Source organism: Piliocolobus tephrosceles, chromosome 1, assembly GCF_002776525.5.
Source record: "Piliocolobus tephrosceles isolate RC106 chromosome 1, ASM277652v3, whole genome shotgun sequence".
NCBI lineage: Eukaryota > Metazoa > Chordata > Mammalia > Primates > Cercopithecidae > Piliocolobus > Piliocolobus tephrosceles.
In genome coordinates this window covers 86808402-86821786 of record NC_045434.1, presented here as the reverse complement: position 1 = coordinate 86821786, position 13385 = coordinate 86808402, and the positions used below count along the sequence as shown (strand labels likewise).

The following is a 13385-nucleotide window of genomic DNA, read 5'->3' as shown; positions in this document are numbered from 1 at the left end:
TTAGATTCAGCCTTTTCTCCAGCAGATAGCCTCATTGTTTATTTAGATTGAATTACAACATTGAGACTAAACTAACAGAGATCGTAAAAATACCTTGGTGCTGCACAAAGATAGAGAACCCTGGCTATTTACCAAAGGGTTGCCAAGATCAAAGTCTTGTCTTTATGGAAATCCCCTGATATTTTACTAGTCAGATAGAACCTTATGGGAAAGCAAGCACCTGAGGGGAGATGGAGACCGGAGCTTGAAATTCTAATTGCACCTCCAAACATATGGACAAGCCTGCTAACATTCTTGGGATGGCTAGAACAGCTTGGGAAAACTGTTCAGGAACTATAATTATCAAGAATATTTCAGGAAGGCTGGGCACGGTGGCTCACATCTGTAATCCCAGCACTTTGGGAGGCAGAGGTGGGTGAATTGCTTGAGCTCAGGAGTTTGAGGCCAGCCTGCACAACAAGGCAAGACCCTGTCTCTACCAAATAGGTAAAAAAATAGCCAGGAGTAGTGGCATGCATCTGTGGTCTCAGCTACTCAGGAGGCTGAGGTGGGAGGGTCATTTGACTCTGGGTTGTAGGTTGTGGTGAGCTGAGATCATGCCACTGCACTCTAACTTGGGTGACAGAACAAGGGACCCTGTCTCAAAAAATGTATATATTTCAGGAAAGATAAGATGTCCCATTTTAAAGAAGGAGATCTGTTAAACGGATGCAGCAGTGGCAGAGAGTCTGCCATAATCTCTTCACTCTCCATTCTGGCCTGCTTTGAGTATACCAACTTGCAGATGCCAGTCCGGGCCAGAGGAACTGAGGTAAGGACAGGAACAGAACAAATTACCTGACCCACACCAGGGACCTGTACTTAAGACTTGATCCCAGAGCTGTGATCAGCCTAATCACTTTTTTAAAGTGAATCTTCAGGGCCTGCCTGCAGAGAATAACATCTCTCAGTTTAGACAGAGGTGTTGAGCATGTAGAATGTAGGAGCTACTGAGAGATTGATGGAGCTTTATTTTTCTTATCAAAGGAGCACTCACTGGCTATATCCAGAGCAGAGGGGTCTTCCTGTGCATCAAAGGGGACGACATTGCTGCTGGGAAGCTGGTGGGAGTCTTGGCGGCTGGAATGAGTCAAATACTGTTCATCTAGTGAGTCCTCCAGGACTTCATCCATTTCTTCCTCCTGGGCCTCCCTCCTGAGCCTGGTGGAGTAGGCAAGACAAGGAATTAAACCAAGGCAGCCTGGAACCACAGCTTCATAGCTAGTTCTGATCTGAAGCTCATGGAAGAGGCACCAAGACCAAAGGGACCATCATATCAAAGAGGAAGTATACAATCCACTTTTGACTGGGAGTGTAGTGGGCCGAGAGTTAGTATAGAAGTGAAAACAGCAAGTGATCAGTGCATTGACCTCATAACACACAGGTAAGGCAGCAGACTCAACAACTACTCTAAAATACACTCAGGGCACACAGGACACAGAGACCCATACTATTGGATTCAAAATGCTGTGTTCAGATTTTATTTAGTATGATGTGGAGTGGTCCATTGAATACTGGCTCTTGAGACAACATAACATCCCAGGGCTTTTGCAGATTTTAGATCCCTAGCTCTAAATACTTGGTATGGTTTCAATTTATTTTTCAAGGTAATTTTCTGGCTACAAAATATCTGCCAACATAATTTAGGACAACTGTGCAGAAACCAGATAGGCATCTCACTTTGGTTTGCAACCATATAGGATTTAAAGATACAGAAACCAGGGATCCCTGGTTAGTTTACTTTTTGGTAAGACTGACTAGTTAACTAAGCGTGAGAAATTACTAGGAAATAGGAACCAATACAAGAACTGCAAAGAGAGCAGAGAACCGTTTTTAAAAGGACACATTGTATAATCAGTCAACAAAAAGAGGAACACTCAGCAGTGTCTGCTTTTCCCAGATCTGGGACCTTTAACCTCTTGAGCCCTTGCTTCTGGAACCCTCTCTAGATTTGAGCCCTTGCTTCTGGAATTCTCTTTAGATTTGAGTCCTTGCTTCTGGAATCCTCTCTAGATTTGAGTCCTTGCTTCTGGAATTCTCTTTAGATTTGAGTCCTTGCTTCTGGAATCCTCTCTAGATTTGGTCAGTCCATTATCAGCCCCTTCATCATTCAGAGTTACCTGGGAGCCAGTAGCTTTTGCCTGTCTTCATTTTTCTTACCATTGTGATATTCTGCAAACCAAAATTAGAAAGAGCTGGTCAGAAATTAAGCAGGTCCCATTTCACACATTGCACACATGGGGCCTGTATGATCAGGGACATAACACTTTATCAGTGTGTTCAGAATGCTCTGCAAGAATTATTGCAGGAGACCTCAGGTTGTGTCTTTAGAGAAGTGGCCTGGTGGGCTTGCCTGAGTCCACTGGACAGGGTGTTCCTGATGTGGTGAATCCTCACCATGACATCAGCTGCCTGAAGCAGAGCAAAAGTCTTTTGTTCCCCAGCTCAAAGAATACTTGCCTGGCTGCCCTTTGGACTTCTCCAGTTGTAACCTTCCTTCCTGCCAAACGCTGGTTGCCAAACCATGACTGTCCCATTGCTACTCACACACAGAACCTGCTCCAGTCTCTGAGAGGACAAATAGCCCTGTCCTACCTCTACTCCAAAACCAGAGGACTGCCCAGGTGCCTTCAAGTCTGTCCCTGTTGTGCTTCCTCAGACATTCTTGGGGGTAATTCTTGTGTGTGTGTGTTTTTTTTTCTCAGTTTGTTAGTGAGAATTGGGGGTGATTCTATGAAAAATATTCCAGTATAAATCAACTTTTCTAACATCAGCTTCTACTATATCCAGTGCTTAAACTAACCCCAAAAGATTTGGACAATTTATTGGGACCTGAAAATAAATGAATAAGTAAATAACCCTGAAAGAGAAATACACCAATGAACATTAAGATACTACTTCAACCGATCTGTACAGCAGCCGTGGAATTATGATTTGACCCATTTTACAAATGAGGAAACAGAAATTCAAGAAGGATCAATCACTTGCACAAAGTTAGTAAATACAGTGCTGAGACTAGAGCCTAGGCAATTCTGATTCTTAGCCCAGGGGTCTTCCCATTCTAACAAGCTGCCTTCTGTCATACTGTTCTTTCTGACCACAAAGGTTGAACGGAGACTTCAGCTTCTGGCCAAGTTGGAGTAATAGGGACCAGATTTGTCCTCCACCTTAAACAACTAAGAAACTGGAAAAAGTATTTTAAACTGTAGCTTCAACATTGGATATAGTGCAGTACAGTACAGTGATCCCTGAGAGAGAGAAAATAAAAGAGATGAGCCCTGTGATTGCTCCAGTTTCCTGCCTGAGATTGTCAACTGCAGAGCAGGGAGGGAGGATCCAGGCAGAGCCTGGTAGTAAGTTAGAAGAAGTCAGGGTGGGTAGACACCACAGGACAGACTAGAGAACAGATTGCTGCACAGACAGAATGCCTTGGATATCTGTCTTCAATCTTCAGCTAAGTACTCATTAGTACATGTATTTGAGGAAATTATGCAAAGCAGGGAAAAGAACTTCCCAAAAGGAATAGTATCTGTAGCTCACACAGAGCTTGCAACACTTGGTGTTTCCATCAACTACAGTGAAAATCCCTTTTAATAGAGGGAGCATTGGTTAGAACAAGGGTCCCCAATCCCCAGCACTGGTCCATGGCCTGTTAGGAATGGGGCCGCACAGCAGAAGGTGAGCAGCCAGCAAGAAAACATTACTGCCTGAACTCTGCCTCCTGTCAGATCAGCGATAGCATTAGATGAGCATTGGAGCACAAGCCCTATTGTGAACTGTACATGCCAGGGATCTAGGCTTCACGCTCCTTATGAAACTCTAACTAGTGCCTGATGATCTGAGGTGGAACAGTTTCCTACTGAAACCACCCAACTCCCAACCCCTACCATCCCACCCCCACCTTGTCTGTAGAAAAATTGTCTTTCATGCAACCAGTCCCTGGTGCCAAATCTGTGGGAGATCACTGGCTTAGAATCTTCAAAAGAGTGTTGCCCCCAGTGTAAACTATGGACTTTGTGTGATAATGACACATCGATGTAAGTTCATCAACTGTAACAAATGTACCATTCTGGAGAGAGATGTTGATAGTCTAGGAAGCCATGCATGTGTGGAGGCAGGGGGTATATGGGAACTTTTTGTACTCCCTGCTCAATTTTGCTGTGAATCTGAAACTACTCTAAAAAATAAGGTCTATTTTCTTAAAAGTCATATTGCCTCCATAGTGGGAAAAACATAGCCATTGACTAATAGCTGTGCTTATCCTGCCTAAAAAATTTTAAAAGCCGGCTTGAAAAGAGGCAAATTGTTTTTAAGTAACTTTATTGTATACTAAAACAAAGTCAAAAGAATTTTAACACAAAATGCAAAAAATCCAGCATTCAATAGATTACAATTTGCAACGTCTAACACCAAATCAAATAATGTTAGGAATGCAGAGAGACAGAAAACCATAATCCATGATGAGAAGGGAAAAAAGTCAATCTACTTAAACTGACTTAGAAAGGACACATCAGGTGAGAATTAAAAACCAATAGAAAGGACACAGATGACAGAATCTGTAGACAAGGACATTGAAACAAATATAACTATATTCCTTGTATTAAAGAAGCTGGGCCGGGCGTGATGGCTCAAACCTGTAATCCCAGCACTTTGGGAGGCCGAGACGGGCGGATCACGAGGTCAGGAGATTGAGATCATCCTGGCTAACACGGTGAAACCCCGTCTCTACTAAAAAAATACAAAAATAAAAACTAGCCGGGCGAGGTGGTGGGCGCCTGTAGTTGCAGCTACTCAGGAGGCTGAGGCAGGAGAATGGCGTGAACCCAGGAGGCAGAGCTTGCAGTGAGCTGAGATCTGGCCACTGCACTCCAGCCTGGGTGACAGAGCGAGACTCTGTCTCAAAAAAAAAAAAAAAAAAAAAAGGAGCTAGGCCAGGTGTGGTGGCTCATGCTTGTAATACTAGCACTTTGTGAGGCCAAGGTGGGTGTGTCACCTGAGGTCAGGAGTTTGAGACCAGCCTGGCCAATGTGGTAAAACCACATGTCTATAAAAATTACAAAAATTAGCTGGGCATAGAGGCAAGTGCCTGTAATCCCAGCTACTCAGGAGGCTGAGGCATAGGAATCACTTGAGCCAAAATCTCACCACTGCACTTCAGCCTGGGCAACAGAGCGAGACTCTGTCTCAAAAAATAGAATAAAATAAAATAAAGAAGATAGCGGAAAATATGAAATGATGAGGAGTTACATAGAAGAGTTTTAAAAAGACATAAATAAAATTTAGATGAAAAATAAAGTCTGAGATGAAAATACACTGGACAGGATTAACAGCAGATTAGATGCTGCTGAGGAAAGATTAATCAATTCCAAGACATGGAAATAGAAAGAAATAAAGAGAGAAAAAAAGATACAACAAAAAATGAACAGACCATTAGTCAACTGTGGTAAAATTTCAAAGCAGCTAATACAAATATAACTGGAGTCTTTGAAGGAGAGAATAGACAGAAAGAATATATATTATATATATTTGATATGTATATGCCATATATAATATATTGTATATGCCATATATAAGACATATATGTCATTATTATTCAAATTTCATCAGAACTATAAACATGCAGATGCAAAAAACTAAATAAAGTAAAACAATACATAAAAGATAAAACTATACAAGGTCTTATCATAATCAAACTGCTTAACACCAGTGATAAATAGAAAATCTCAAGAGCAGCCAGTGAAAAATGACATATTATGTACAGAGGAACAAAAATAAGAATTACGGCAGACTTCTTGTTGGAAACAATGTAAGCCAGAAGACAGTGGAATATCACTTTTCAAACACTTTTTAAAAACAAAAACTGTCAACTAGAATCCTATGCCCAGTGAAAATATCTTCCAGAAATGAAGGTGAGTTCTTATGCTCATCAAGATGAAGTAATCCACTATACTCTATCTCTCTTACTGATTGAAACTAAGAACTCTCAAGCCAGGCACAGTGGCTCACACCTGTAATCCCAGCACTTTAGAAGGCCAAAACAGGTGGATCACTTGAGCTCAGTAGTTCAAGACCAGCCTGGGCAACATGGAGAAACTCTGTCTCTACAAAATATACAAAAATTAGCCAGGCGTGGTGGTACACACTTGTAGTCCCAGCTACTTGGGAGGCTGAGGTAGGAGGATTGCTTGAGCCCAGGAGGCACAGATCACAGTCAGCCAAGATTGTGTCACTGAACTCCAGCTTGGGTGAGAGAGCAAGACTCCGTCTCAAAATAAAAAACAAAACTAAGAACTCTTAAAAGAACATTAAAAGTGATTACCTGAGTGCTCTAAAGAGAAAACAATAGAATGCAGATTAAGGACCATAGTCAAAACTAAAATAAAATCTACAATGGAAATAACTTTGCATTTTTTCTCCTCACTTTGGGGCACTTGGGAGGAGCTAAGGGTCTTCAGAGCCTGTAGCCAACTTACCTGTGGCCAGTTTTCTGACAAGGATCTCTGTCAGCTGGCTTCCTTGTACCATTTGCTCACAGAATCTCTGTCTCTGGTAGTAGGCAATGCCAGTGTTCCTGAGAAGGCCCTCAAAAGACTTGACTGTGTTTTTCACATGCTGGGTGAAAAGGTAGCAGACACCTCTCCCTTCCTGTATCTTCTGTCGTAAGTGGGTCAGTTCTTTAGCCTGAGCCTGAATTAAGGGATCATGTATCCTAAGGTGGGAGAGAGGAGTAAAATGTAAGAGGGAATGTAGTGAATAATAGATTATAGAAGTTTCAGAGGAGAGATCTCTTAGAATCCCTGTAAGGAACTCCCAAGTTGAATTCTTCTTTTTATTTTTATTTTTTGAGACAATCTCACTCTGTCGCCCAGGCTGGAGTGCAGTGACACGATCTTGACTCACTCACTGCAACCTCTGCCTCCGCCTCCACCTCCCAAGTTCGAGCAATTCTCTTGCCTCAGCCTTCCAAGAAGCTGGGACTACAGGTGCCCATCGCTATGTCAGGAAAATTTATATATTTTTTGTGGAAATGGGGTTTTGTCATGTTGGCCAGGCTCATCTCGAACTCCTGACCTCAAGTGATCCGTGCACCTTGGCCTCCCAAAGTGCTGGGACTACAGGCATGAGCCACTGCACCCGGCCCAAGATCAATTCTTGTACAAGTTGTGTGACTTGCCTGTGGCAGACGAAATGAAGAAACAGCCTTGGGTTCTGGGTTTGTCTGTTATTTTACTAACTTTGCATTAAAAAGATGCCCCATGGGTTCCCCACTTTAGTCCAAGTACATTTTCGTATGATATACATCAAGCATTATGCAGCAGCTGGCAAAACAAAACAAACAAACAAACAAAAAAAACAGGAAAAAAGCAAGCCAGGATCAAAAGTGTTGGGCAGGTATCTCTGGTATGAATTGAAAATTAAAAAGAAAAATCACCGAAAAAGTCAAGAAGGGCAGTATTCTTTTGAATGACATGAAGATAGGCCATAATCAGTAAGAAGGCTGTTAAAACTAAAGTTCTGGCCAGGTGCAGCGCCTCATGCCTGTAATACCAGTACTTTGGGAGGCCAAGGTGGCAGTTCACCTGAGGTCAGGAGTTTTGAGACCAGCCTGGTCAACATGGTGAAACCCCATCTCTACTAAAAATACAAAAATTAGCCGGCCTGGTGGTGTGCGCCTGTACTCTCAGCTCCTTGGGAGGCTGACGTAGGAGGATCGCTTGAACCTGGGAGGTGGAGGTTGCAGGGAGCTAAGATCATACCACTGCACTCTAGCCTGGGCAACAGGGTAAGACTCCATCTAAAAAAAAGAAAAAAAGTAAAGTTCTGAGTAGTAATTTCATTATTCTATGTGGGATTTCATTGTTTTCTAATTATTGTTTAAATATTTCTCATGGTGATATGGTTTGGCTCTGTGTCCCCACCCAAGTCTTATGTTGGATTGTAATCCCCAGTGATGGGGGAGAGACCTGCTGGAAGGTGACTGGATCATGAGGGCGGATTTCCCCCTTGCTGTTCTTGTGATAGTGAGTTCTCATGAGGTCTGGTTGTTTGAAAGTGTAGTACCTCGCTCTTTGCTCTCTCTCTCTCTCTCTCCTCTTCTGGTCATGTGAAGCAGGCCTGCTTCGCCTTCGACTTCCACAATGATTGTAAGTTTTCTGAGGCCTGCCCAGAAGCAGAAGCCTGTACAGCCCACAGAACCCTGAGCCGATTAAACCTCTTTTCTTTATAAATCACCCAGTCTCAGATACGTGTTTATAGCAGTGTGAGAATGGACTAATACACACGGGTTCCAATGTGGAGTGTGAGCTCTGTGAGTCTAAAGACAGTGCCACCTATGACCCAACTTATAGCACCCGGTAGTATGTACAATGCAAGTAGTTATTCAGTTAATGTTTAGAACCATGTAGTCCCAGAGCTGGACTGAACATTTGCAGTCATCTACCCCATCTCATGCTCGAGTTTTCTCCCTGATACTCTTCTAAGTAGTTATCCACAGGTCCTCTTTCAAACTCTATTCCTTAGAGTTACTAGAAAGTGTCAGGGGAAGTAAAGACACATACTGGGGAGAAGCAGGGGCTCCAGACCTATCCCCCCTTCAATCAAATATCTCTGCTTTGGTGAGTTTTACACATTTGAGCTTCTATGATTTCATTTCAACAAAGGATTAAAAGAAGTTTCGAATGCTACAACCTACCTTATGTGTGAACCCCTCTAAAGATAGTCAGTGCTGGTCCTGAGCAAATAATTCATTTTCCACATAACAGCTGCTCAATCATCTATCTATCCCATAGCCCTACCAGTTAATACTCCACCTAGTATAACACTTTTTTAAAAGGTTTGGAGGAGAAACATTCTTATCATGAAAGGCACTTTGGAAAGTTTGAAAATATCTTTTACAGAAAGTTAATGACAATCACCACATCTATAAATGGGAACAAATATAATAATTACAGAAAATAGTTGTTCAGAGTTTTCTATGTGTTAGAGATGGTTCTAACTACTTGCAGTTGTGCATTTAATCTTCATAACCCTCTAAGGTAGATACTGTCAGTATTTCCATTTTATAAATGAGGTAGCCTAGGTTGATGACATGCAGAAAAGTGAAGTAAATTTGACCAAGGACACACAGATAGAAGCCACATTGCTAGTATTCCAACGCAGGCAGCTGTCTCCATTTTACTAATATGCTATTTAACGGAAAATCCTAGACACCTAACTGGACCATAGCCTCATTGTGTCTTAGTCTAGTTCTGTGCCTGCCTCATACATTTCTGCCCTTCTACTTGCACAAATTTTCTCTTTGTTCTACCAGCCTGGGCTGCCCCACTTCAAACAGGATTTATACACTTCCCACAGAGATACCTCCTTACCGGAGCCTTGCAGCTGGGCTCGGCAATTCGGCCAGCTCCCTCTCCTGAAACTGCAGCTCCTCCTCCAGCACAGATTTTATAAGGTCTTTGCACTCTTCGCATTCTGAGAAAAGACAGACATGCCTGCATCATGGAAGGCTGGATGTGCTGCTGTGGTCACTGTCTGCAGGGCGGGAGGCAGGGTCTATCTCAAGGATAAAAGTATGCCCAGTACCAGGCTTTATACTGCGATTTCCATATCTTTATTCCTCAGTCTCTCAACTACTCCCCATTTTAGAGACGAGGAAAGAAAAGCCCACAGGTCGATAAAGTAACTTGACAAGATGATTCAACTGGAAAGAGACAGTCAGAATTCACATCCCCTGAGGTTTGACTCAAAATCTCTCTTTTTCTTTCTTTCTTTCTTTCTTTCTTTTTTTTTTTTTTCCTTGAGATGGAATCTCACTTTGTTGTCCAGGCTGGAGTGTAATGGCACGATCTCGGCTCACTGCAACCTGTGAATCCTGGGTTATTCTCCTGTCTCAGCCTCCAAGTAGCTGAGATTACAAGTGTGCACCACCACACCCAGCTAGTTTTTGTATTTTCAGTAGAGACAGGGCTTCACCATGCTGGCCAGGCTGGTCTCAAACTCCTGACCTCAAATGATCCACCCATCTGGGCTTCCCAAATTGCTGGGATTACAGTAAGTGTGCCAATGCGCCCGGCCATGGCTTCAAATCTTAAGGCCAATTTACCAAGCCTTACAGCCTCTTAAGTAAAACATGAACATGAGGGCATGAAATAATGACTTCCTGTGTGTTTGGGAAGATACTAAGAACTATAGGACTGATAGTTCTCCTGTTTCAAGAGTGTCAATAATCCCAAAATATTTCAAAGATTTAAACATTTATCTGTATACAACTGTGTAAAACTGCTTATGGAGGAGAACGATCCAAATGATATATGCCCAAATACTAATAGGTGGTGTTTTAAAGGGAGAACCAACACACAGTGTTTGTCATGGTACTGTTGCAGTAGGTTTTTAAGAATTATCATCATGTGATCATCACCACTATCCAAAGAGGTAGTTACTACTCTATTACCATTACAGATGAGGAAACTGAGGCACAGTGACGATAAGTTAGATTTGAACCCAGGAAATTTGGCCCTAGGGCATATGCTCTTTAATCACTGCACTATGATACCGTCATACTAATGTCTTAGGTAATGTCTTTCTTCTTCTCTAGCTTGAGAAAATTTTGTCCTACAATTATAGGACATGAAGTTGTTGTTTTGATTTTTTTTAAACTAGTTTTTCCACACACCAAAGCTCATCTTTTCCCTTCTTTAGTAAGTGGGCTTTTGGCTTTACTTTTCTATCACAGTAAGTTAGACAGCAACTTTTAGCCACCACCCACGCAATGATTTATTTTAAAATGATTGTAGAAATTGGAAAGAAAACTCAATTTAATGTTAACCAGAATCCTCTTCTAATATCCCTGTTCCTCTCATACACTTGTTCCCATGTTTCCTTGTCATTACAGCTTCCCCCTTCCCTGACTATTAGTAACAGGTTTGGGGTTTTACAGTGGATTTACAAATGTGAGAGCTGACTGTGGAGAGGAAAGGGCCAGCCCCTAACCTGGCCTGGCCTTCGACTGAGAATGGCGGTCTGTTCCACTTGGCCTTATTCTCATTTTGGCCATATGTCTCATAGCTCTGTTCCTGAACGTCCACCTGCAGTTGCTTGCTGTCTCTAAAGCTGATACTCAGAGAGCGACCGAAAGGGTATTACAAAGTCTCTGATTTTCTGGAAATACCCTTAATCTAATCAGAGCATGAGGAATGACTTATTTGAACTTTTGTGAAAAGAGAATATTGAGCCAGGTATCATAAAGACTTTTCTCCATGTCTGCTACTGAAGTTCACATCTCCACATATCTGTGACTCAGTTGAGAATAGGTAGTTTTAAGTTCCTTCAAGGCAGATAAGGTATATACTATTACCTCTTTCACCCCTGGTGCTGTTGGTGCAGTGCTTTGCAAATGGGTGCTCTTAAAAAAGTTTAAATTGAATCCTGAGCTGTTTTAACCAACAGTGATGTTACATGTTTGTAGAAGGTGATACTCATTGCTGAGAGAGGAAATTCAGTTTCATGCCTAAACCAAGATTTTAGTCTCTATTCCTCACTACACTCGTCCTGCAAACTTTACACCTTTATGCCTCAGTTTCTCTGTCCTCGGTAAATTGAGAGTAAAATGCCCACTTCTACCTTTCTGGGAGTGCAGTTAGGATAAAATTAATTTTGATAGAGAATAAATTCTGCAGTGTTTCATTTCACAGAGGAAAATGAACAATCATTTATCACTTTGGTGACCATGCCCCTATGGGACCTACTGTATTTCTGCAGGCGATTGGCCAGGGAGTAGGCAGTAGCTTTGGATGCCAGGAATTTCTCTTTGAGGTCTCGGAAGTTCTGTTTGCATTTTTCCAGTTCAGAGCGCAAGTACTGATTGGTTTCTAGGATGCTCGTTTCTGCCTTTGGACCAAAACAAGTGGTGGGAGATACGGCCATGCTGAAGCTTGTGGAGGAGTAGAATCAGAGCCTAGGGAGAATACACCCAAACAAATAATACATTAAAAACAAATGCATGGATTATGGTAATGGTTGCACTACTTGGGTAAATGACTAAATTTATTGAACTGTACAATTATGATGGGTAAATTTCATAGTATGTAAATTATGCCTCAATAAAGTTTCTTTACATTAAACAAAGATTTAAATGAGTCAAAAGAAAGCAGATCTGATTCATAACTTACTTTTGGGATAAACTTTGTCAGCATCCCACAACTCTGAGAATCCTCAGCCACAAAAACAAGGCACAAGGTGCCTGAGCTTAGAGTCTAAGGTACTGTCTGTGGTTCAGGCTCTGATAGGAATGCCAAAGGTAAGAGCCAGTGCCAGGTAACAGTCTGGAGTCACAATAACAGAATTAGAAGGTGGGGGTGTCATGGAATGTTAGGATCTCTGCCTTCCAGGTGTCTAGGCCATGTGGAAACACAAGGTCTCTTCTGAAGGACACCACCAATGGAGACCACTCCCTCAGCAGTCATTCTCAGTATTTGTATACCCTTGTGACAATACCACAGGCGTCATTCTAAAATTTAACCATATTTTCATTGTTTATTATTGCAAATGCATAGAAAACATCAAGAAATACATAGTTCCCTAAGTTCTATCATTCTCCTGAGGACTGACATGAAGTCATTTTCTTCCTAATGAAAACTTTAAAACTTCTAGATAGTCTTGACGTTCTTCTTTGGTGCTCCCATTTTCCACATCATTTTAATATTATAAGAAAAATTTTCTGAATATTCTTCTCCGTGTGTGAATAATTGATGTATATGGATTTAGAGGCCAGGTGCAGTGGCTCACACCTGTAATCCCAGCACTTTGAAAGACCAAGGTGGTTGGATCACTTGAGTTCAGGAGTTTGAGACCAACCTGGGCAGCATGGTGAAACCCTGCCTCTACAAAAAATCATTAAAAATTAGCCAGGCATAGTGGCACATGCCTACAGTCCCAGCTATTCAGGAGACTGAGGTGGGATGATCACTTGGGTCCAGGAGTTTGCTGCTGCAGTGAACCAAGATCACGCTACTGTACTCCATGCTGGATGACAAAGTGAGACCCTGTCTCAAAGAATAAAAACAAAATAAATAATAAAAGGATTTTGGTCAATGTCTTAATATACTTTTTGCCGCAAACCAATGTTATGCTGGCATCTTTTCTCCCACTGGAGAAGCATGTTAGTTTTTTGTTTGTTTGTTTGTTTGTTTATAGACAGGGTCTAGCTCTGCTGCTCAACCTGGAGTGTGATGGCGTGATCACAGCTCACTGCAGCCTCAAACTCCCAGGCTCAAGGGATCCTCCTGCCTCAGCCTCCTGAATAGCCTGGACTACAGGCACGTCACCACCCTCAGCTATTGTGTGTGTGT

General features: G+C 42.1%; 1 protein-coding gene across 1 annotated transcript; it reads right to left on the bottom strand.

The window, feature by feature from the left end:
- Window positions 1-1225: 1225 nt before the first annotated feature.
- LOC111543579 (neuroblastoma breakpoint family member 6-like protein) lies at window positions 1226-11961 on the bottom strand. The gene is made up of 5 exons (XM_023213550.1): window positions 11784-11961; window positions 9408-9510; window positions 6513-6748; window positions 2160-2211; window positions 1226-1271 (listed from the first exon to the last, which is right to left on the bottom strand). The coding sequence occupies exons 1-5, from the start codon at window positions 11959-11961 to the stop codon at window positions 1226-1228; spliced, it is 615 nt and encodes a 204-aa protein (XP_023069318.1).
- Window positions 11962-13385: the final 1424 nt, after the last annotated feature.